The following is an 18,563-nucleotide window of genomic DNA, read 5'->3' as shown; positions in this document are numbered from 1 at the left end:
TAAATAGCACAACGTGTAAAATATTGTCAAGCGATAGATTTTAGTAATTCTTAGAGTATGAATAGTATTTAATGTTCAGTGTAGTGTTTACTTCCAGTACCTGCAAGTAAAGTATTGTGTTTGTTTCTCTTGTACACTTTCTAAGTATAGAAATAGCAATATAGTGGGTATAAAATTTGTAACAGGTTCAAAACCGGCAATACAGTACTTGTCTAAAATGAACACAATATGAAAGGGGGAAAGGAAACACAGAGTTTAACATCTCTCTAATAAATCTCTTGTAATGTGTGATTGCAGGTACCAGAATGCATAAATGATGAGCAAAGAGGGCAGGAGCTTGGTCGACTGGAGGAGGAGCGCATAGCAATACTAAATAATTTGGAAGAACTTGAACAGAAGATCAAAGATTTAAATGACCAGATGGATGAGTCCTCAAGAGAGGTGTGAAATATGCTTTGGTTTTAAATGTCTTGTTTATTAAATATATCTCATAGCACACATCTGATATGTTCTACAAGTATATAGGAAACTCAGGCATGTACATACCCTTCAGATTCTCTGCTTTTTCACCAAAATTAGTTACACAATAATATTACCTGGTAGTCTCCTACTATCAAGGTTATTTTTCCCTAGCAGGGAGATGGCTGTGACACTCTGGACCTTCCCAGCCGTAACCATTATACTCCTAAATGGAGTTAGAATAATCTTGCTTGTTGAATGGTCATTCAGTTGCTCAAAACACCTTGTGTTATTTGGGAGTTTTATGGTGGTATCTCATGTGACCGTTTAAAGAGAAAGGAAGTGCGATAACTTCCTTTTTAACCTCCTTGTCCTTACATTGGCAAGGTTATGTGGCCCTCTTGACTTCTGGAATCTCACAGTTGCAGACTAAACTGGCCAGGCATTTAGGTTGTGCTTACTCCAATTATCAGCAACAGGAAAGAAACAGCTGTTCCAAAAGGGTTTCACACAGAGCCTGTGCACAGATAGTTGGTATAATATCATACAGGAGGAAGCACAGAGGAGAAGAGTTAGAAAAGAAAAAGTTTTGAAAAAAGGAATCCTCAAACTAAAGTTGGTTTGGACTTTATTTGCAGTATTGTATGTTGTAGTTTTGCTTTTTCTCAGATTTATGATCTCTTTTTAACTTACTTTTGTGGGATCAATACTTCTTTTTAAAGTGTTTCTCTGTTGTGAGTAATCACCAACTCACTCCCCTTTCCCCAGAAAAAAAGTGTGTGTCAAGATTTCTTCTTAATCTGGACTGCTTCTGAAAAATGTTTTGTGTTCCTAGTTGGATATGGAATGTGCCCTTTTGGATGGGGAACAGAAATCTGAAACAACAGAGCTTCTGAAAGAGAAGGAAATTTTGGATCATCTAAACAGGAAAATAGCTGAGCTGGAGAGAAATGTTATTGGTGAAAAGACAAAGGTAACCAAGATGTCTTAGCTAGCTGTGTTTTCTGTTCCCCTTGACCTTTGAAATACATTTATATAATTGATGGAGGTTATTTTGTGAAGTAGTGTGTATAAGTAAATTTACTTGATAAGTGTAGAAGCAAATAGTTCTCTCACCAACAGCACCCCTTAATGGTCTTGTCTCCCAATATATGCTTGACAAGCAAAATACGGTATGCTTAAGTAAAATCTGTTGTTTAAAAGGACAGTATTAATTGAACTGTTCCACAGTCTTTTCCACATTGTGGGTTATATATTTTGATTTATTAAAAATAATTAATGTTTTTTCAGCAAAGGAATAGAGTGAAAGGCGGCTGCAGTTTCAGAAGATGTCTTTCTCTTTTATTATACAGAATGTTAGATTATAACTATGCATTTGACAGATGTCTCAAGTAATTATGTTGGTTTATTTTGTTTGTTGACTGACAATTTTAATACTCTAGAATAACCTCTCTGGGATTAAGTCAAAGGAATTCATTAGTTTTCCTGTGTGGCTGAATATTCAGTTGCTCTCAAATATGCAGTTATGTCTGCACTATGATAAGATTTTAAGTACAAAAATGGAAAGGGCCTGTAAGGCAAACTTGTCATCTTCAAACCAGAGAGAGGTTGTTTCCTCTAGTGCACTCTCTGCTGGGGTTTTCAGCCAGCAGTTCCTTTCTTGATATGATGGTCCACAGCCAATAATATCTCAAGGTCAGGAAGTTTTTCCAGGACGTTCAGCCAATAATTTTTCCTTTTCAAATTTCATCCTCTACCTCATAATTTTAACCTGTCACTTGTGGAAAAACTCTAACTAGCTACTCTACCCCTCTTTTTTTATACTTTCAAGAAATATTTGAAGCCTTTTGTGTGTTCTGTGTTCTTTGCTCTTGTTTAGACAAGCTGCACTTTTTTAGCTCTTTCACACTTCCCATTTAATTCAAGCCTTACAGCTTGCTTTGTTTTTCTTTGAGCTTTTTGCCCTCTATTTCTATGTACCCTGTTATGAGCCTGAACACTGTTTTGCAGCTGTACTCGCTCAACCTGTATCTGAAAAGGAGAATGGTACTCTTACCTCTTTGCTCTGTGAAATGACACCACGCATCCAGTTTAAGCTTAAACTTTACCGGGCTTCTCTGCCTGCACCTTTTCTCGTTCTCACCTTCCCTTCAATGGTACTGCAGCTTTCAGTAATGCCTGTGGTCACATTTTTAAGTTGTCTCTGGACAGCTCGAGAGATGTTTCCCATCTTTTATATTTTTTCTGTTTTAGTCTCAAGGTTCAATGAAACTATTACAAATTATTCTAAAACCTGTAGGTTGGTCACATTTCCTTGCAATCATATGATAGGATATACAACATTTTCATACTAGTGTGTAATGATTAGAAAACTAAAATGGCAAGTCTAGTTAAAAATGTTCAGTTGAACTGAAATGTGGAAAGCAGCCTAGAAAAAGGACTTTTGTTATTTAAAAGGCAGGTTCACTTAAAACATATTCTTCATTATGAAGCATAGCACTGGTCAAATCAGTTGCGGTAATTTCAGTCCTTTCTCCTGTGTTCTCTATTAAAAAGTAGAAAACCCCCCAACTAACCAACCAAGCAAACCACCCAGCCTTTGATGAGTGCTTGCACTAGATTTAAACCTGTGGCTCAGTTAATTCTGAAAGTATCTATCTTTGTAGAAATAAACCAACTTGAAGAGAGACCACAGATTTTGTTCTGGAAGATGTCTGAAAGGATTGCATAAATTTGAAAGTTTAAAAAAGAAATGGAAGGCAAACAACCTGCAGCCAACAGGCAAAATATCATTAAGTACCAGCTGAAGTGTTTTGGACAAAATTGTATCAGACAGCAAAACAGATGCCACTCTTAATGCCACCAGATAAAAAGTTCTGGCTCACTATAAACAACAGTTTTTCAATCTTGTTTTGTGTATCTATATGTTTAAGGTCACAAACCCTGCAGATCTGATCCAAGATAGACAAAATCTTGGCTCCTCAGTAGTACAGTGCCAAACCTCCACAGAAAAGCAATGCACAGGTAGAAGCACTAGGTGGTACTTTTTGCCAAAATAAAGTTAAGCTTATGGCCAGCTTAACAGAATTAGGGCTCGATTTTTGACTGGTAGTTGCCATCTTTCTGATGTTCATTTTTGCATTGTTTTCTTGCAAAAGTGAGTGTTCTAATGTCTGCGTAGGGGCCACAGTTTTTTCTAGTTCCTTAAATATGTCACCCATAATAATACTGGTGGTCTTGGTGTTGGTGATGTATCCTGGCAAGAAATTGTTGGATCCATCCACTCCTTCAATGGCTACATTCTTGTTAGGGTAAGAAATGATATCTGAGTATACAATATGGTGTCTTCTTGAGGTGAAATAGATGGTTGATCTCAGCAAACGATGCAGGGATATTGGTGCAGTACATGATGGTACTTGCCCCTGGAATGCCTCTGGAGTGACTTGAGTCTCTCCTGGAATTTGTCACTGCTCTGAGCACCTGTTTGACAGGAAACCCCTGCCTGATTGTGTTTCTTCCGTACTGATGCACCTGTTTGAAAAACTTGTGGAAATTCCTGAAAAGAGAGATCACAGACTATGACATAATTATTGGGCCATGTATGTACTTGAAATAGCCTGTAAGTGGAGGACTTTGTGCTGCTTTCTACCTATTTTTATGATTTTTTTTTTAATGCCTTATGCATGGCTCATTTAGATGAGGACACAAAGTTTTGCCAACTTTTTCACAGTCTAAAAGCCACTGTTTAAAAAGAAGTTTCTAGCCCTTGTGATAACAAGGCAGTGCTTGTGAAGCATGAGAATTAATTGCAATGTGTACCTGAAGACAGAAGACAAAGGAAAATAACCTAGGTCTCTTGCTCTTTCTTCCCCTGTTTCTCCTATAGATGTACATAATATGTATGTTTCATAGATGTTTGGTTATATTTAAACTTTCTTAAGGCAGTCTTACTATTTTTGGCTATTCTATTTCATGTTTTCTGAACACTTTTGTTTTGCCTTATGGACAGCATTTAGAATACCCTAGCATTAACCCTTCAAAATACAAAATAACCATTGCCTTTCTAGGCCGAAGAGAGAAACTGTGGCATGGAGGAAAATAGTACTGGAATTGGGAAAGGATTAGAGTCACCTCATGCCAGGCAATATACAAGAGGAAGGAAAAGAAGAGGTTTGGGGAAAGTGTGGTATAACTAGAGGGCCTGTATTTGGTATGAATGCTTGTGAGTTTAATCTTTGGCAATGCCAGTAAGTGCTTTGCTGGGGTACAACGTCTTTGTGTTTCAGCATCTTGCTTGTAAATCAGGAACGGATGTTGTGTGTTTGTACATTGTTTGGTACATTGCATTCTGATCTTACTCAAAGCCTGTCAGCCCTACCAGGATACGTGCGAGGGCTGAACGGTGATGAAGAATGAATGAATCAGTGAGGAGGGTTATGTGATAATGCAGGGACAGTACTAATGAGTCAGTAGTAACACAGTTTGACACATGCAGCTTGAAGCTCTCCAGGAGGGAGCTTTGCTACAGATTTTGACATAATTATTTTGAGCACAGCCTGCCTTGTAGAGAACTGAATGAACAAGTGAGCCAGTCAGCCAATCTCCCTTTTTCCCTGCCATCTGGACCCAACTTCCTGTAATTACCACAGCGGTCATGTCATATTACTGTACATATGCAATAATGTTACTATTGTTTTGAGCGAAATAGCATCTCAGTTCCACTGTGCTATTTACAGTTATGACTTCCTTGCAATTACTTTTGGTCCAGAGTTGACATTTGTCTGTAAGGAAGTTGGAGAAAATCTTACTTACCCGATTTTGTGTTCTCCAGATTTGCAGAGTACTTTCTTTTCATACACCACTTCCTTAGTCTGAATAGTTTTAAAATGTACAGTCTAGTGAATGTGGAGAGGATACTTAATGACTTGCCATGCCTGACATCTCGAAGTTAAAGCATGGGGGTGAAAGTAATAATACAGCAGGGAAAAGAAATAATGGATTAGTGAACATAATAAACAGGAATAACTCAAAATGAATAATGAGTTCAGCAGCAGTGCTGTTGCAGGTAAGCATAGTTAAATGGGAATTTTGGCAGAGAGCATCAAAACAATTACTTATGAAAAGATGTAGACTGCATTTTAGGAAAGAGAGGCTATTCTTTTTCTTCTTGAGGACCTTGGCCTTGTATCATGGTAGAAATACATACCCTGGAACTCATCTTCTATCACACAGGGCTTTCTTTCCCTTTTCAAGAGCAAGTTCCTTACCGAAATCAGGAGCAGCTGGCACAGCTAACTCATTTTTTGGAAAACATTTTATTTTGTCTGCATGCTTTTGTGGAAATATTTTTCAGTCATTAACAGAATATCCCAGATGGGCCAAAACACTTGAAACTCAGCCTCTTTGCCGAGTCTGTACTGCAAAGACTTGCATGAATTGAGCCAAGGAAACAGCAGCTGTCTGATAATCCATATGAAGAGGGACACCAGCAATCACAGTTAAATATACCAGTGATCTCTCATGAATCATTTCTCTTCTGTATTCAAAATTCCTGTTTTTTATCCTGATGGATCTAACAAATTTATATGTCATAGCCTTTTAAATCTTTCCTGGTCAGATTCCAGTTCAGCAAAGTGTTTAAGTACAGATATTAAGTCAATGAGTTATCTTGTCCATAACAGTAGTTACCCCCTTAAGACAAGATACATGAGATTAAGTATTCTGAGGAGACCACATAAGGATATGCAGTAGAGAAGACACTAATGAGGAAAAAGATCATTGTGAAGAATCAAGGAGAAAAATCAGAATCCCCCAAAATGTCTTTTAAGACAGCTATGAGAGAAATAATAATAGAAAGGGGTTGACCAGTAAAGGCAGTCCTCTAGTCCATCTAGATCTTGAAGACTGTGCAGAATTTTAATTTTCTTGCTTTAAATGTTTGTTTTGGTTTGGATGATTATTTCCGCCTCTTCTCCGTTCATGAAGGAACAGTACTGTAGAATCAGGGGTTTTTGTTTGCCTCCGTGACTGTTCAATAAAGCAACACATTGCAATGCTCAGAGAATGAGCTTAGAAATTCCAAAAACTTCAGTTGTCTTAGGAACAAGTTTGTGTGCGCAACTGTTGCGATTTTTACTTCTAGCAGAGGCATTGCTTAGCCTGATTTAAAATGCTTTTTAACATTAGTTTTACACATGCACATGAAACAAAACCCTTGAGAAGAAATCTTTCCAACCAACTCCATCACTGCATAATCTGTTGTGATACGTGATAAATTACTCCTTACAAAGGGAAAAAAAAAAAATTATGAAATGCCTTCTCCCATCATGTTATTCTCCTTTTGTTCTGCCTGACATCTATTTCTTGTTCTGTTAATGCCTTCTTTCATGAAGCCAACAAGGGTTCAGTGACAAATAACTGAATCATGCGAAGTTTTACGCTTCTCTCCTGAAACAGATCAAGGAATGCAGGAAAGAGTAGTCTTGAAAGACAGAGGAAGAACGTGTACAGGTTGTGTACAGTAAGGTCTGTTTCTTTTCAACAGTATTTTTAATCAAAGTTGCATGCGGTCCTATTCCTTTCACAAATACCAGCCATAGCTTTGGAAATGCTTTCAAGAGTGCTGGAAGTGTTGGTTGGCCTCAGATTTAATGGTTTCCTCAACTGCACTGTTTGCCCCTTGAGTAACCACCAAAGAGCAAATAACATTTCCCAACCTGCTCTCTTTTAGGGAATAAGTTACTTTCTTGAAGATTTGCAGCAAGAGATAGACCAGTTTCATTAGCGAGGTTTTAAGGCAGATTTTCTTCCTCTTCTGCTTCCTTTCCTCAAAATGTTTTACTGAGTGAACAAACTGTAGCATCACACCACTTTCAACTGGAAAGGAATTGTTTCTGTAGCATGTTTCTTCTCTGCTTCTAGCTGGCAGTCCTGTTTGCTGTAGACTCTTGGAAAAGGGGGGGAAATGTTCTTTGGAGTGTGTAAAAAAGAAAGGGGTGAAAACAAAGGTGAGATGGGGAAATTCTTTGGACCAAAGAAATGTGTATGTTTCTCCTTGTCAGAAAACCTGTGAAAGTTTTGACACTAGGCTAGTCCATGTTTGATGGAAAGAGCATGCATGTATGAGGCTTGGTGGGTAATGAGATCCATGTATTTAAAGGCTACTATGATAAAATATGACAAGTTGCAAGTGAGTTGGACTGAGGAAGATCCTGGAGTATTTCAGACTGGAACATTTAAAGTAGAAGAGCCTGCTGGATGGAAAGGCATTCAATAATTTTTTTTTTTCTTGATTTATGGCCTGTAGGTAGTTTCTTTGCTATTTCTCTCTGATAATAACACATACTGATTTTTATTTTGTACGATTGCAGAGTGAGTCTTATTCACCTGGTCATACAGTCCATTTCATAGTGACCTGGTAAAAAGGTTGAGTTTCTTCCCTTTTACAATTTTTATTTGGATTTTTAGACGTTTTCTACCTGTTTTATGCACACTGACTCATTTCTGCAGAATCTACCAGTATAAGTGGGAAAGTTGCTTCCAAAGGTACATATATGCAGGCTGTATTTTAAAATTTTAGCCTGCCCGCGGTAGCAGAATGTGGTGAATGGCAAACTGAAAAGCAGCACCTTTTCTCCACAGAATGGGTGTGGGGACTTGCTGGGGTTTAAACAGCAGTGTTGATCAGGCATACGGTATCCTTAACCACAGGAGACAACACTGAAACAATTTGTGTCTCACTGTTCTTTCCTTTGTTCCCATTCTTGTAGGCTCTGTGATTGTCCTTAATACTTTCCTTTTATCTCCTTCGTGTCTTCGACATCTACGGGATATTTTATGTGTGCTGCATATAAGTTCTTTGTTCTCTCTTTTGCCCTAAAATCAGTTCCACCAGGTCTGAAGGTTGAATTTCTTTAGTGACTCATGTTGATCACAAATGACCTGTGTTCATACCCATGGGGGCTCTGCTACCATCCTGTGTCTGTACACTTGAGGGACAACATTACTTCTTTCTACTGCTATCCTTAGTGATCAAAACTGATCTAAGCTTTCCCCCAGCAACATCGAAAAACAAGTCGGGGATAGAGAGCTGCATTTTAAGACTGTGACTGCTGATCCCAGGTTCATAATGCAAATTAGGTAGTACACTAAGATCAGATGTTATACTTCACTGAGCTGGTCTTCTCTTGGATGGAAACAAGGTGTTAAGAATTCAGTCAGACTACAGTTAATGTAACTCTGAAATGAACACTGGGGCTAGAAAGCAGTTGTTTGCAGAGAAATGTTTAATGCGTACAAGGATGAGCAGCCTGAACACGTGGGTTTTATTCACAGCTRTGCCACGGACTGTTGTTGAACAAACAGTTTGCAGAGGGAGCCGCAGACCTGCATTAGTTGGATTTGCACGTAGCTTACAAAGTTATTAATCTTTTCCCTTCTAAAAGAACTTTCTTTGATCCATTTATAGAAAAGACTGTGTGGAAAAAATGCTAATTATTCAGTTCATTTATTTATCAAATTATCTGTGTGAACTACATGAACTTAACCAATGCAAAATTAGTGATGTGGGTGAACTTAATTCCACAGCTGCAAAACATATAATGTCTCTCAGTGCTGAAAGTGATATTTCCTGTTAAGACTGCACATTTTGAAAGGAGCCAGTTTGGTGGGCTGTGAGCACTTCCTATGCTATAAATAGACCACATGAGTATCACTTTCAGTCTCAAAGGAATACCTTTCTAATTTCTACAGGGAAGTAATATTATCTCTGGCATGATTCTCAGTTTTATACTTGCTGATGATGTCTCTTCACACTTAGTTTTGACTTGCTTGTTAATGAATGAGTGTGCTTGTTGCATTGCATAGACATTTAGAGAGCTATTAATAGCTGCAGAGTAATGATGCTGGATGTAAGGTCACAGAAGTCCTTGCTTCTGTAAATTGTTGCTTTCTTCCCTTTTCTGTCTACCTAGCAATATGACAGACTGTAGGCTGAATGTTAAATGGGCAGAAAGGTTTGTAATGAGGAGAACTACTGATTTGTGCATAAGGTTCCTTTTGAGTTGGAAGTTGATTCAGGAAATGGGGGACAGAGGTTTAGAGATCACATCTCAAGGGTTACCTGCTTCTCCGCCATGGTGCAGTTTGCACATGTTCCATCCTCTTTTTCTGAGCTCTGCTTCTGTTGTTATGACAGAAGCCAGTGCAGGAAGCCCAGGTAATTGAATATGCTGGCTCAGTTGCTCATTTTAACAGATTTTTTTTTTTTTTCCCCACAAGCTTATCTGTTGCGTTCGGCATTTTGCCAGTCTCGGAGGAGAAGCTGCCTGTGGAAATGAAAATAACAAACCTAGGAATTTGGTTTGCATTGGGCTTGAATGTGAATACTTTTTGTTGTTTTTTTTAAATACCGGGAAAATCAGCTGCTGATCCCACTCTGATTTAGAGATAAAACTATAAAGAAAGCAGGCATCTAATACAAGTTTGTTATTGTGCCTCTGCCATGAATGAGAGTTTGAGAACCATGTCAGGAACAAGTTTTGGAAGAAGGACCATCCTGCAGTTTGAAATGGCAAGTTACATATGGTAAAAAAAAGTTTCCTCTTTATGGCATGTGCCATAGGGTGCTGCAATGTCTGACCACATAGCGCTTGCTGAACCAAACACTTGAGTTTAAAATTAATTAATGGTTGGGACAGGAAAGAGAACAAATGAGTGGGCAGTGTGTCAGAATTCAACTGTTCTTGGAGCATCTGAAAGACAAAGCTGGAATATTTGGGCTCATACTGTGAGTTTTTGAGTATTAAGAAGTGTTGGAGACCATCTGAGAAAAGAGATGCATAACTACAGAGCAAAAAGTAAAAAAAGGGAACTGTATCACTGTGACTCTAGAAGGTAACAAAGAGACCTGGACTTCAGAGATTATTTGATTGCTTCAGCTTTTATGGCCTATCAGGCATATTGTTTTTTCCAGTTGTGAATTGTTCAGTTGAAGAAAATGCCTCTGTGTTGGCCAGTGCAGGTACAAGTAAATGGCCTTGACAGAAATATGTGTACTCCGATCTGTTGGTTTCCAAATTTTGGTCCAGGCAAATAATAGTCCACAAGGTAGTTTTAAGTGATTTGCAATCAGTCTTCAGAACAGTGCTACAGAGTAAAATATGCAGTATTTTATTACCAAGGTTTAAAGGTTAAAGGCTTTTGAGGGTGATAAGTGCTGTGTTGAGTACTGCTGCATTAGTGGGACAAGAAGAAAGCTGGACTAGTTACAAGAGATTGTAGGGAGGTAGAGCAGATCCCCGAGAACAGGATACAGTTCTGGCATCCTGAAGCACATGGAGTGATTTGGTAAATCATTTGCTGTTTCTACTGCAAAAGGATTTCCTGGCCCAAAGTTATTTCTTCGTAAAGCTCTATCTCATTCTATCTTTTCACTGCTTGCTAGATGTACTCACCTGTGCAGAAGCACCTAGGCATGTAATTCATTCCCTTGAAGTGCCAGTTTCCCCTCACTGCCAGACTATAGTCGTTTGCCCTCCTTTCTCCTTTCTGAAAGCTACTCTTTTCTCTTTCCTTCATCAGTTACCTGACTAACACGGCTACTGTTTCCTCACCTTTTTTTTTCATTTGGTGAGCCAGCGTTTAGGCAATGGGCTTGAAAGGCATCATCCAGGCACAGGTGCAAAACACAGTGATGAGGGAGAGAGTTAATTGCCCTGCTAAAATAAATGTTTTGTTTTGATCATTTTACATCCCATCATTACATTTCAACTAACAAGAGGTTTCTGTCTTTGACCTACATGCTGCAACTATTCTTTAAGGTTTTGCCACACACTGTCATAATCACTAACAACTGCTTGGGTTTGAAGGTAATTCTGTTTATTTTCTGGTTCATGCTTCAGGAAAAATTAAAACTTGATGCTGAGAGGGAAAAACTAGAGAGGCTTCAGGAGCTTTACTCCGAGCAGAAGACGCAGCTTGATAATTGCCCTGAGTCCATGAGGGAACAATTACAGCAGCAGCTGAAGAGGGTCAGTAGCAAGTTTCAAGATTGCACTAATTTTTTTGTTGTTGTTAATTTTAGATTTAAGTGTAACATATTCTGTTTCACTTATCCAACAAATTGCCTGAACATACTTGCATTGTATAATTGTCAATAGTCCTGAGGTTACCTTTTTGTGGAACGTTTGTAATAAATATTTTGCATGGTGGCAAATGAGTAGAATGCAAATGAATGGATTAGAAATAGTTTTGTGCTGAATGTTTTTTGAAGCTTTGGGCTACTTGCCTGCAATTAGCACCCCAGGCCTAGTGGCTGATATGAAAGCTGTTGGAATAGTAATGTTTGCATGGACATTAGAGCATTGCTCTTTAACTGTATGAGCGAAGAATGACTGTTGAGCTTCTGTTAGTGAGATCTATTATTTTAGCACTTTACTCCCATTTTTCTTTGATACTGTTATGTAATCCTCTTTTGCAATGGTATAAGTTGCTCTCTCTCTGAAACCATGCATAGCTTATTCTTTTTAATACACAATTTAGCTGTTAGCCTGACTTGTGTCTTGAAGATTTCATTATGAAGATTATTTCACTTATTTTAATAGCTTTATTTTTCCTACATTCTCAACAGCTGCATATTAGTATTTTTTTTCAGCCTTTGTATAGTCTAATTGCAGCTTGACTTTATTATGTATTATTTGTAACCTAAAAACCTACAGTATTTTATGTTGTAGGTTAAAGTACCATTATTTTCTGAGGAAAGATTGTGAAGTGGTTTTGGTATTCATTAAGTAGGTTCTACAGCACATGTAGCCAGCTGTAACAGAAAAATCATTTTCAAAGTGTCCGTAAGCTCAAGATGATATCTGAAAGTCAAACTTGAATTTTTTTTTGGCTTGAGCATTTACATCAGTAATAATGTCTGTAACAGCAGTGACCAAAAACAGACTTTTTGTTTTGCAGGAAATATTCTTTTAGATACTGACTTTTTTTTCCCCTAATAATTAGATTTTATTTTATTTGCAGAATTCTGTTCTGTTTTTCAAGGAATAAAAAAGTAAAAAAAGTCCAGCTTTGTTAATAACAATGCTAAGTACTTCTGTAGCAGTTGAAGTGTTTGCTGGTTTTGAGATATTTGAGGATTTATGCTCATAAATATTAACAAGAAAAAGAAGCCTTTCCTGTGTTGTCATGTATTTGAAAGTATTAATTTGTGAGAAGTGGCAGTCCTGTTGCTGTGGGATGGTAGTAAATCCTTTTTCACTATTGACCGTCAAGAGGCTTCAGGAAATCCATTTGGTTAAATGTACTTTTCCCCTTTCAAGTTGGCTTAGTAACAGTTTTGGATTGAAAATTGGAGCAGAACGTGAAATGTGGGGATGCAGTTAAATGTACAGCTGCTTCTGTTGCAAATTAGTCCAGCCCACTTGTAGTGAAAGTTTGCTGTGATTGAAGTAGTAGAAGTCTCCACTAAAACAGTGCACAGTATCTCTCAGATGGGTATCAGGTGTGAGAACAGTAACGACTTTACTCTAAGTGTCCTACACAATATAGAGAAAATCTCTTCCTCCTGAAAAATAAACCCAGTACAGGATTAAGTACCTGAGTTTGGAGCAGGTTATATTGTGTTGCTTTACTGCAACCACAGTAAGCCCTGTCTAAAGGTGCTGAACTCCCATATTGCTTCAGCTCTGGGACTTGGGAGCTGACAGATGTTCACAGCAGCTTTGTGAAACAGGAGCCCAGCATGCTGGCAGCAAACGTCACACAAGCGGCTGATTGCGCTGGGGGGCTGGAGTCTGGGTTGGGGTTGGAAGTAGATGGTTGGAAAATTATGTACACATCGTTGACTGAGAGCTGCTTCCTGGTTCTTGCAATTAATACACCCTTCTCCTGTTAGGCAGGGAGACCACTTCATCAGCGACTGGTGAAACCTGAGGGCTTGAGGAAGGCACTCAGGGAAAGCATTAATCTCTCTGATGGCTTATTAAAACTTTATTAGCACGCTCTACTTACTTAGCTCTCAGTATTAAAGCGCTAAAGCTTCTGCTGTTTCTTTGTTCTCCTGTGTCTGGGTTAATTGAAATATGCAATAAATGAAGAATGAAAATAGATGACTGGATTCCTTCACAATTATGAGAAGAAACTGCCCACTGTTAGGAAATACCTTACCATTCAGATAAAATTGTTCTGGTTATTATGGATGTTGTCTGCCTGGAGAGCTCCCACCATATCCTAAAGTAAGGGCTAGGTTCTCTCTCACTGAATTTTGTCCACTGCCATTGCAGAAATAATGGAGATGTTGGACAGATTTGTGATTTGGAAGTCCAATATGGAAATATTGTATGTATTGTTTGTTAAYAGCGTATAATATTTTCATGTTGATCATTTTAGTAAAAGGGGGGTACTTGCTATGTGGTTCAGGAAGCTATTACCTACAGCCAAAACAATTACTGTCTTCTAAGCAGGATCCCAGAGAAGGTTATGGCGAGAGCTCTGCGACAGCTTCTCGGGACCAGACTGTTTGCCCTTGCCGCTCTGCTGTGATCCCACAGACTTCCCAGGGTCTCAGTCTCCGCTGAGTCTAGCTGGTTGATAATCTTGCTGCAAGACAATTAGAGCCACTGTTAAAACTAAACCACTGCCACTTGCAGATTGGAGGGTTTTTAATTTGAAAATAGACTTGCTCTTGAACTTGTTACATTTTTTTTCAGGTAGACATAGTAGTACAGAATACGGTAAAATATTTGTTGCATAGTGTATCTCACAAAGAATATAATATTTCATGAGGTGAACTAGCTATCAGTTGTCTTTTGGACAGAATTCGTGTTGCTGGGTTGGACAAATGTATTCACAAAGGAATTAGAAACAGCCTTCTCTGAAGTCTGTCTCTTCTTCTGCCTCAGTAGCAATTGGTTTGATATGAAATAGCCGGAATTTACTGACCTTCATGGCCTGGGCAAAGCGCTTCTGTTTATTTTCAATGATGAAGTTTGCTGACTGGTTTGAATGGTGCATTTTTGTGTTGTAGGTAACAGCTTCTTATGTCATTTTTAGCCAGTGTCTTGTCTTTGCTTTTGATCTTTGTATTATCTACTGGAAGTGAAAGGCACATCTTTGGAGAACAGTGCCAAAACGTTGATATTTTGTACAGTAACTTGGAGTCTTCAGCTCTTGTATCCCAAGTCTTTCCCTGGTACGTCAGCAGCTTGCTTTGAATGCTTTTACAAGAAGCTGTATGCATATCATCAGTCACCAATTTTTACCTTAGGTTGAAATAAGAAAAAGATAAAGTTTGCATTTCTCTTCAGCACTCTGGAACTTATAAATAGGTTTTTGTGTTATGAATTTACAGATATTGCAGGAGAAAGATTAGCTTTCAGTTCTTATGCTGAAAAGCAGTGAAATTATATCTGGTTGTCCATAAGTGGAAGGCAGATGTGTTCTTATTTCTTGAGACCTTTCTGCAACATTCAACCTCTTTTCATGACAAAATCTTGCATTGGTCCATGGGAATGCATAAAGTTGGTTTGATGCTTTTTCTGAAGTAAAACATCTACTGACTAGCATCGAGGTATGCATGACTAGAGTCTTTAATTGTGTACTTGTCTAGGGAGCAATTGTGTCTGCTGCAGTTCAGCATCCACATATAGCCATCAGTTGAACAACTGGTGTGGTTGAACATTGCTGCTCAGGTGATGGAAGTGTGCAAATGACACGTAACTCCACATATCTTCCCTCCTACACGGCCATATCTCTGTTACGAAAAAGTCATAGTACTTGGGCTAGACTTGAAGAAATTATAGACACAGTTCAGCCTTCTTCATTTGAGGGTGTATTCCTGTAGTTAATTCAGTGTTACTGGAATAATACTTTCTGCCCTTTTTGGTTGCTAAGCAGATGCTATCCCAGTTTGGTGTGTGACAACCTCACCAAATTGATTCACACTTTGGTTGTGTCACAGCTAGGCTACAGCAGAGTGATCTGTCTAGCCAGGATGCGCTCAGTGCTTCAGAAGCTCCAGCTTGCTCCAAACACTGTAATAAACAACTTGCTCACAATACAGGTGGTTAATCTTTCTCAGGAAGGGGGGCACTAGGAGTGATGGGAAAGCAACATAAAAATAATGATTAGCACTATTTGCTCTCTTATTATAACAGTAGATCATGAAAAACATTGAGCTTCTGTCTGTTTGAACAAGCTGTGTGAGAAACAGAAATACTGCTTTAGAATGCGAATTTTATGTTTGTTTATAAGTTACTCTTCTCTGGTTACAGTAAACACAAGATTACTTTTTATTTTTGCTTAAGGATGCTGATCTGTTGGATGTAGAAAGCAAACATTTTGAAGATTTGGAATTTCAGCAGCTTGAACGTGAGAGCAGGTTAGACGAAGAGAAAGAAAATCTGACACAACAGCTCCTGCGTGAAGTAGCTGAATATCAGCGTAGCATTGTCAGTAGAAAGGTAAAAGCATGAAAACTCAGTTCATCTTTTTCTTGTTGTTTTGCCTAAAGGAGATCTAGACCCTGGATCTAGAACCTGCCCATCTGTAAGAAATAATGCAAAACTTTTTTCTCTTTGCAAAAGCTTTTGCAGCAGAGCAAAGATGGTGGCCCAGTAACATACCCCACATATCAAATCATGCAATTCTCTAGAAAGGAAATAAAACAATAAAATGTAATACCCTGTTTGCATACTTGCATATGCAAATAAAAAGCCCTCATATTTGCAACAAAAAGTACCAAAGCATTGTTTTTTCTTCATTAAGCAAGGAGATTCTCATACTGTGGACATAACTACTGTTATTTGATGCTGTCATGATGATTTTTTTAAAAAATAATGATAGAACACCAGATTAAGAAAATCTCTTTATTTTTAAAATCAATTGTAAAGGTCTTATTTCAACCAATTACATACCAGTTTTGATCAGAGATCAGAAGTGGCATCTATAAAGCAATTCCATTCAATATGTTAGTCACCATATTATCGCAGAATATATGCAATTGTCCTTTTCTCTTGTCTCTTAGAGAAATTGTCTCCTTACTATCTAAATTGTATTTAATCATCTCCTTCAAAGCAGTGGACTGCCTTGTAAAAACTTCTTTTCTTACTATTTAGACTCTCATGAATACAATTGTTGCTGGAGGTTGTCCTGTGCTTTCAAAATTAAACATGTAAAACGTGATTGTTCTGTTTTTTATGTTAGGAAAAGATTTCTGCTCTCAAAAAGCAAGCCACTCATGTTGTCCAACAAGCACAAAGAGAACAAGATCATTTTGTAAAAGAGAAAAATAACTTAATAATGATGCTGCAAAGGGTAAGTATTTCTTGTCTTTCAAATATTTTAGATGTGTAATAAAAGAACATTGTATATAATAAAAGAACTTAGAACATGAGAAAAGCATTGTTGTGCAGAAATTGGCAAGTCAGTATTATCTTGATAAACATCTTTTAATTCCAGTGTCTTAGAAAAAAAAAGGAAAAAATAGCTTTTGTAATTTAATTAAATTTAATTAATCAGCATTTTTCCTAAGTGAAAACTGTAATGGCATTTGATGATAGCAAGGGATTTAGAGGTGTTCCCGTTTAGGAGGATTCAACCTGAGGCATCCGCCTAGGTGCTGAAGATAGAAGCCTGTGCTCTCTGTGTAGGTATTGGAACTGTCAGAGGGCCATTGAAGACATGAAAGCTAAAAGCTTGCCTCTCTCTGCTAGCTGAACAGGGAGTCTCAGCCCCATGTTAGATTCATAAAATCAGTGTGAGGATCCAATATCAAACAAAGTCTATGCATGGAAAGATAAACAAAACCTGGCCTTTGCAGTTAGTGTTTTATAATATGATACTGTAATTCTTGCAGTGAATCCAGCAAAGGATTTCTGAAACTGGACATAAAAAGCTCAAATTTTTGACTTGCAATAGGCCATACTAGGCCACAAAATAAGCTATTTACCTCAGTGAACATCTGGCTAAAAAAAAGTTGTCATGAACCCTTTGTGTTCTTTTTTTGTTTTGTTTTTAATCGTGAGAGAAATAGTGTTTAGTACATTAAGAACCATGAGCATTTTCAGAATGCTGAAAGCCTTCAACATTTTTGAGGAGCTTCTTGCTTGGCTTTTTTTGGTTTTCATCTTTAACAATTTAATAGGGCTTTCTTTTCAGACCATTCTGATCCTTCCCCAATAAAACCCAGCCCTTTTTTTCTTCTCAGAAACCCTCATACTGAGGACCATCAAATACCCAACCGCTTCTGGTAGTCTGTGAATGTTGTGATGGTGGATGCTGGATAGGTGGTCTGGAGTCTTTTGAAATCATTGGGAATCAAGCTGAGAGAAAATATGTCCATGATTCCTCCTAGACTAAGGGACCAGGGAGCCTTTTGGAGCTCCCAGGTATTTGGGAATGTGCCTTGGTGGCACCTGACTCCGTAAGGTGACACTCAGGCCAACACTGGTCCCCCTCTTTCTCCTCCTGCAATCAAGTATGATTTCCATGCAAGTGAAACCTCTGTACAGGGACCTGTGGGGATGATCCAACTAGGTCACCAGTCTGAACGGGTGGAAGATGAGGATCTTGAGTGCCAAGGGCACACTCCTGCAGGCCAGCTTAGACATAGCCTGAGACTTCCAGATGCTACTTTTTAAAGATCTTTTTTGAGTCTAGATCTACTCTTTTGAATCTTTGGGGAGCATCTTGTTGGAGGCTGCTAGAGGTTCAGTCCTGCTGTGTAAGTGAATGAAGTCAGAGTTCTGCTGTATAATTTCTAGCTTTCTATCTCAGAGTGTTTCTTTATTCTCTTAAAAAAAATGGCTAGCATTTATTTTCACTACATTGCTATTGGTTTTTAATATAAACTCTATGTCTGTTATTAACAGGAAAAAGAGAATCTCTGTAATCTGGAAAAGAAATATTCTGCACTTTCCGGAGGAAAGGGATTTCCTCTCAGTCCCAATAGTCTAAAAGAGGTAAACAGGTTTCATTGCTTTTTACTTTACTATGTCGTAGACTTAACTTTTAGTAATATCTTACATGAAAGCACTTTAGTATTTAGTGGCTAGTCATACACTTTTTTGCAGATGATGAAATTACTTTGTAAAGATATACAA

At 38.1% G+C, this 18,563-nt stretch overlaps 1 protein-coding gene across 2 annotated transcripts in view; it reads left to right on the top strand.

The window, feature by feature from the left end:
- PHLDB2 (pleckstrin homology like domain family B member 2) overlaps positions 1–18,563 on the top strand; it is a 56,940-nt gene that overhangs the window by 12,926 nt on the left and 25,451 nt on the right. The window contains exons 3-8 of one of the 2 annotated variants that reach the window (XM_026058368.1): positions 298–441; positions 1,295–1,432; positions 11,361–11,489; positions 15,768–15,923; positions 16,666–16,776; positions 18,333–18,422. In XM_026058368.1, coding sequence (XP_025914153.1) covers positions 298–441; positions 1,295–1,432; positions 11,361–11,489; positions 15,768–15,923; positions 16,666–16,776; positions 18,333–18,422 — 768 coding nt within the window. The remainder of the gene's footprint in view (positions 1–297; positions 442–1,294; positions 1,433–11,360; positions 11,490–15,767; positions 15,924–16,665; positions 16,777–18,332; positions 18,423–18,563) is intronic. The other variant, XM_026058369.1, reaches the window with a different exon arrangement.

The sequence above is a fragment of the Apteryx rowi genome, unplaced genomic scaffold (assembly GCF_003343035.1).
Source record: "Apteryx rowi isolate R43461 unplaced genomic scaffold, aptRow1 scaffold_146, whole genome shotgun sequence".
Taxonomy (NCBI): domain Eukaryota; kingdom Metazoa; phylum Chordata; class Aves; order Apterygiformes; family Apterygidae; genus Apteryx; species Apteryx rowi.
The sequence above is the reverse complement of the archived record's forward strand: the minus strand, read 5'-3'. Positions and strand labels throughout refer to the sequence as shown.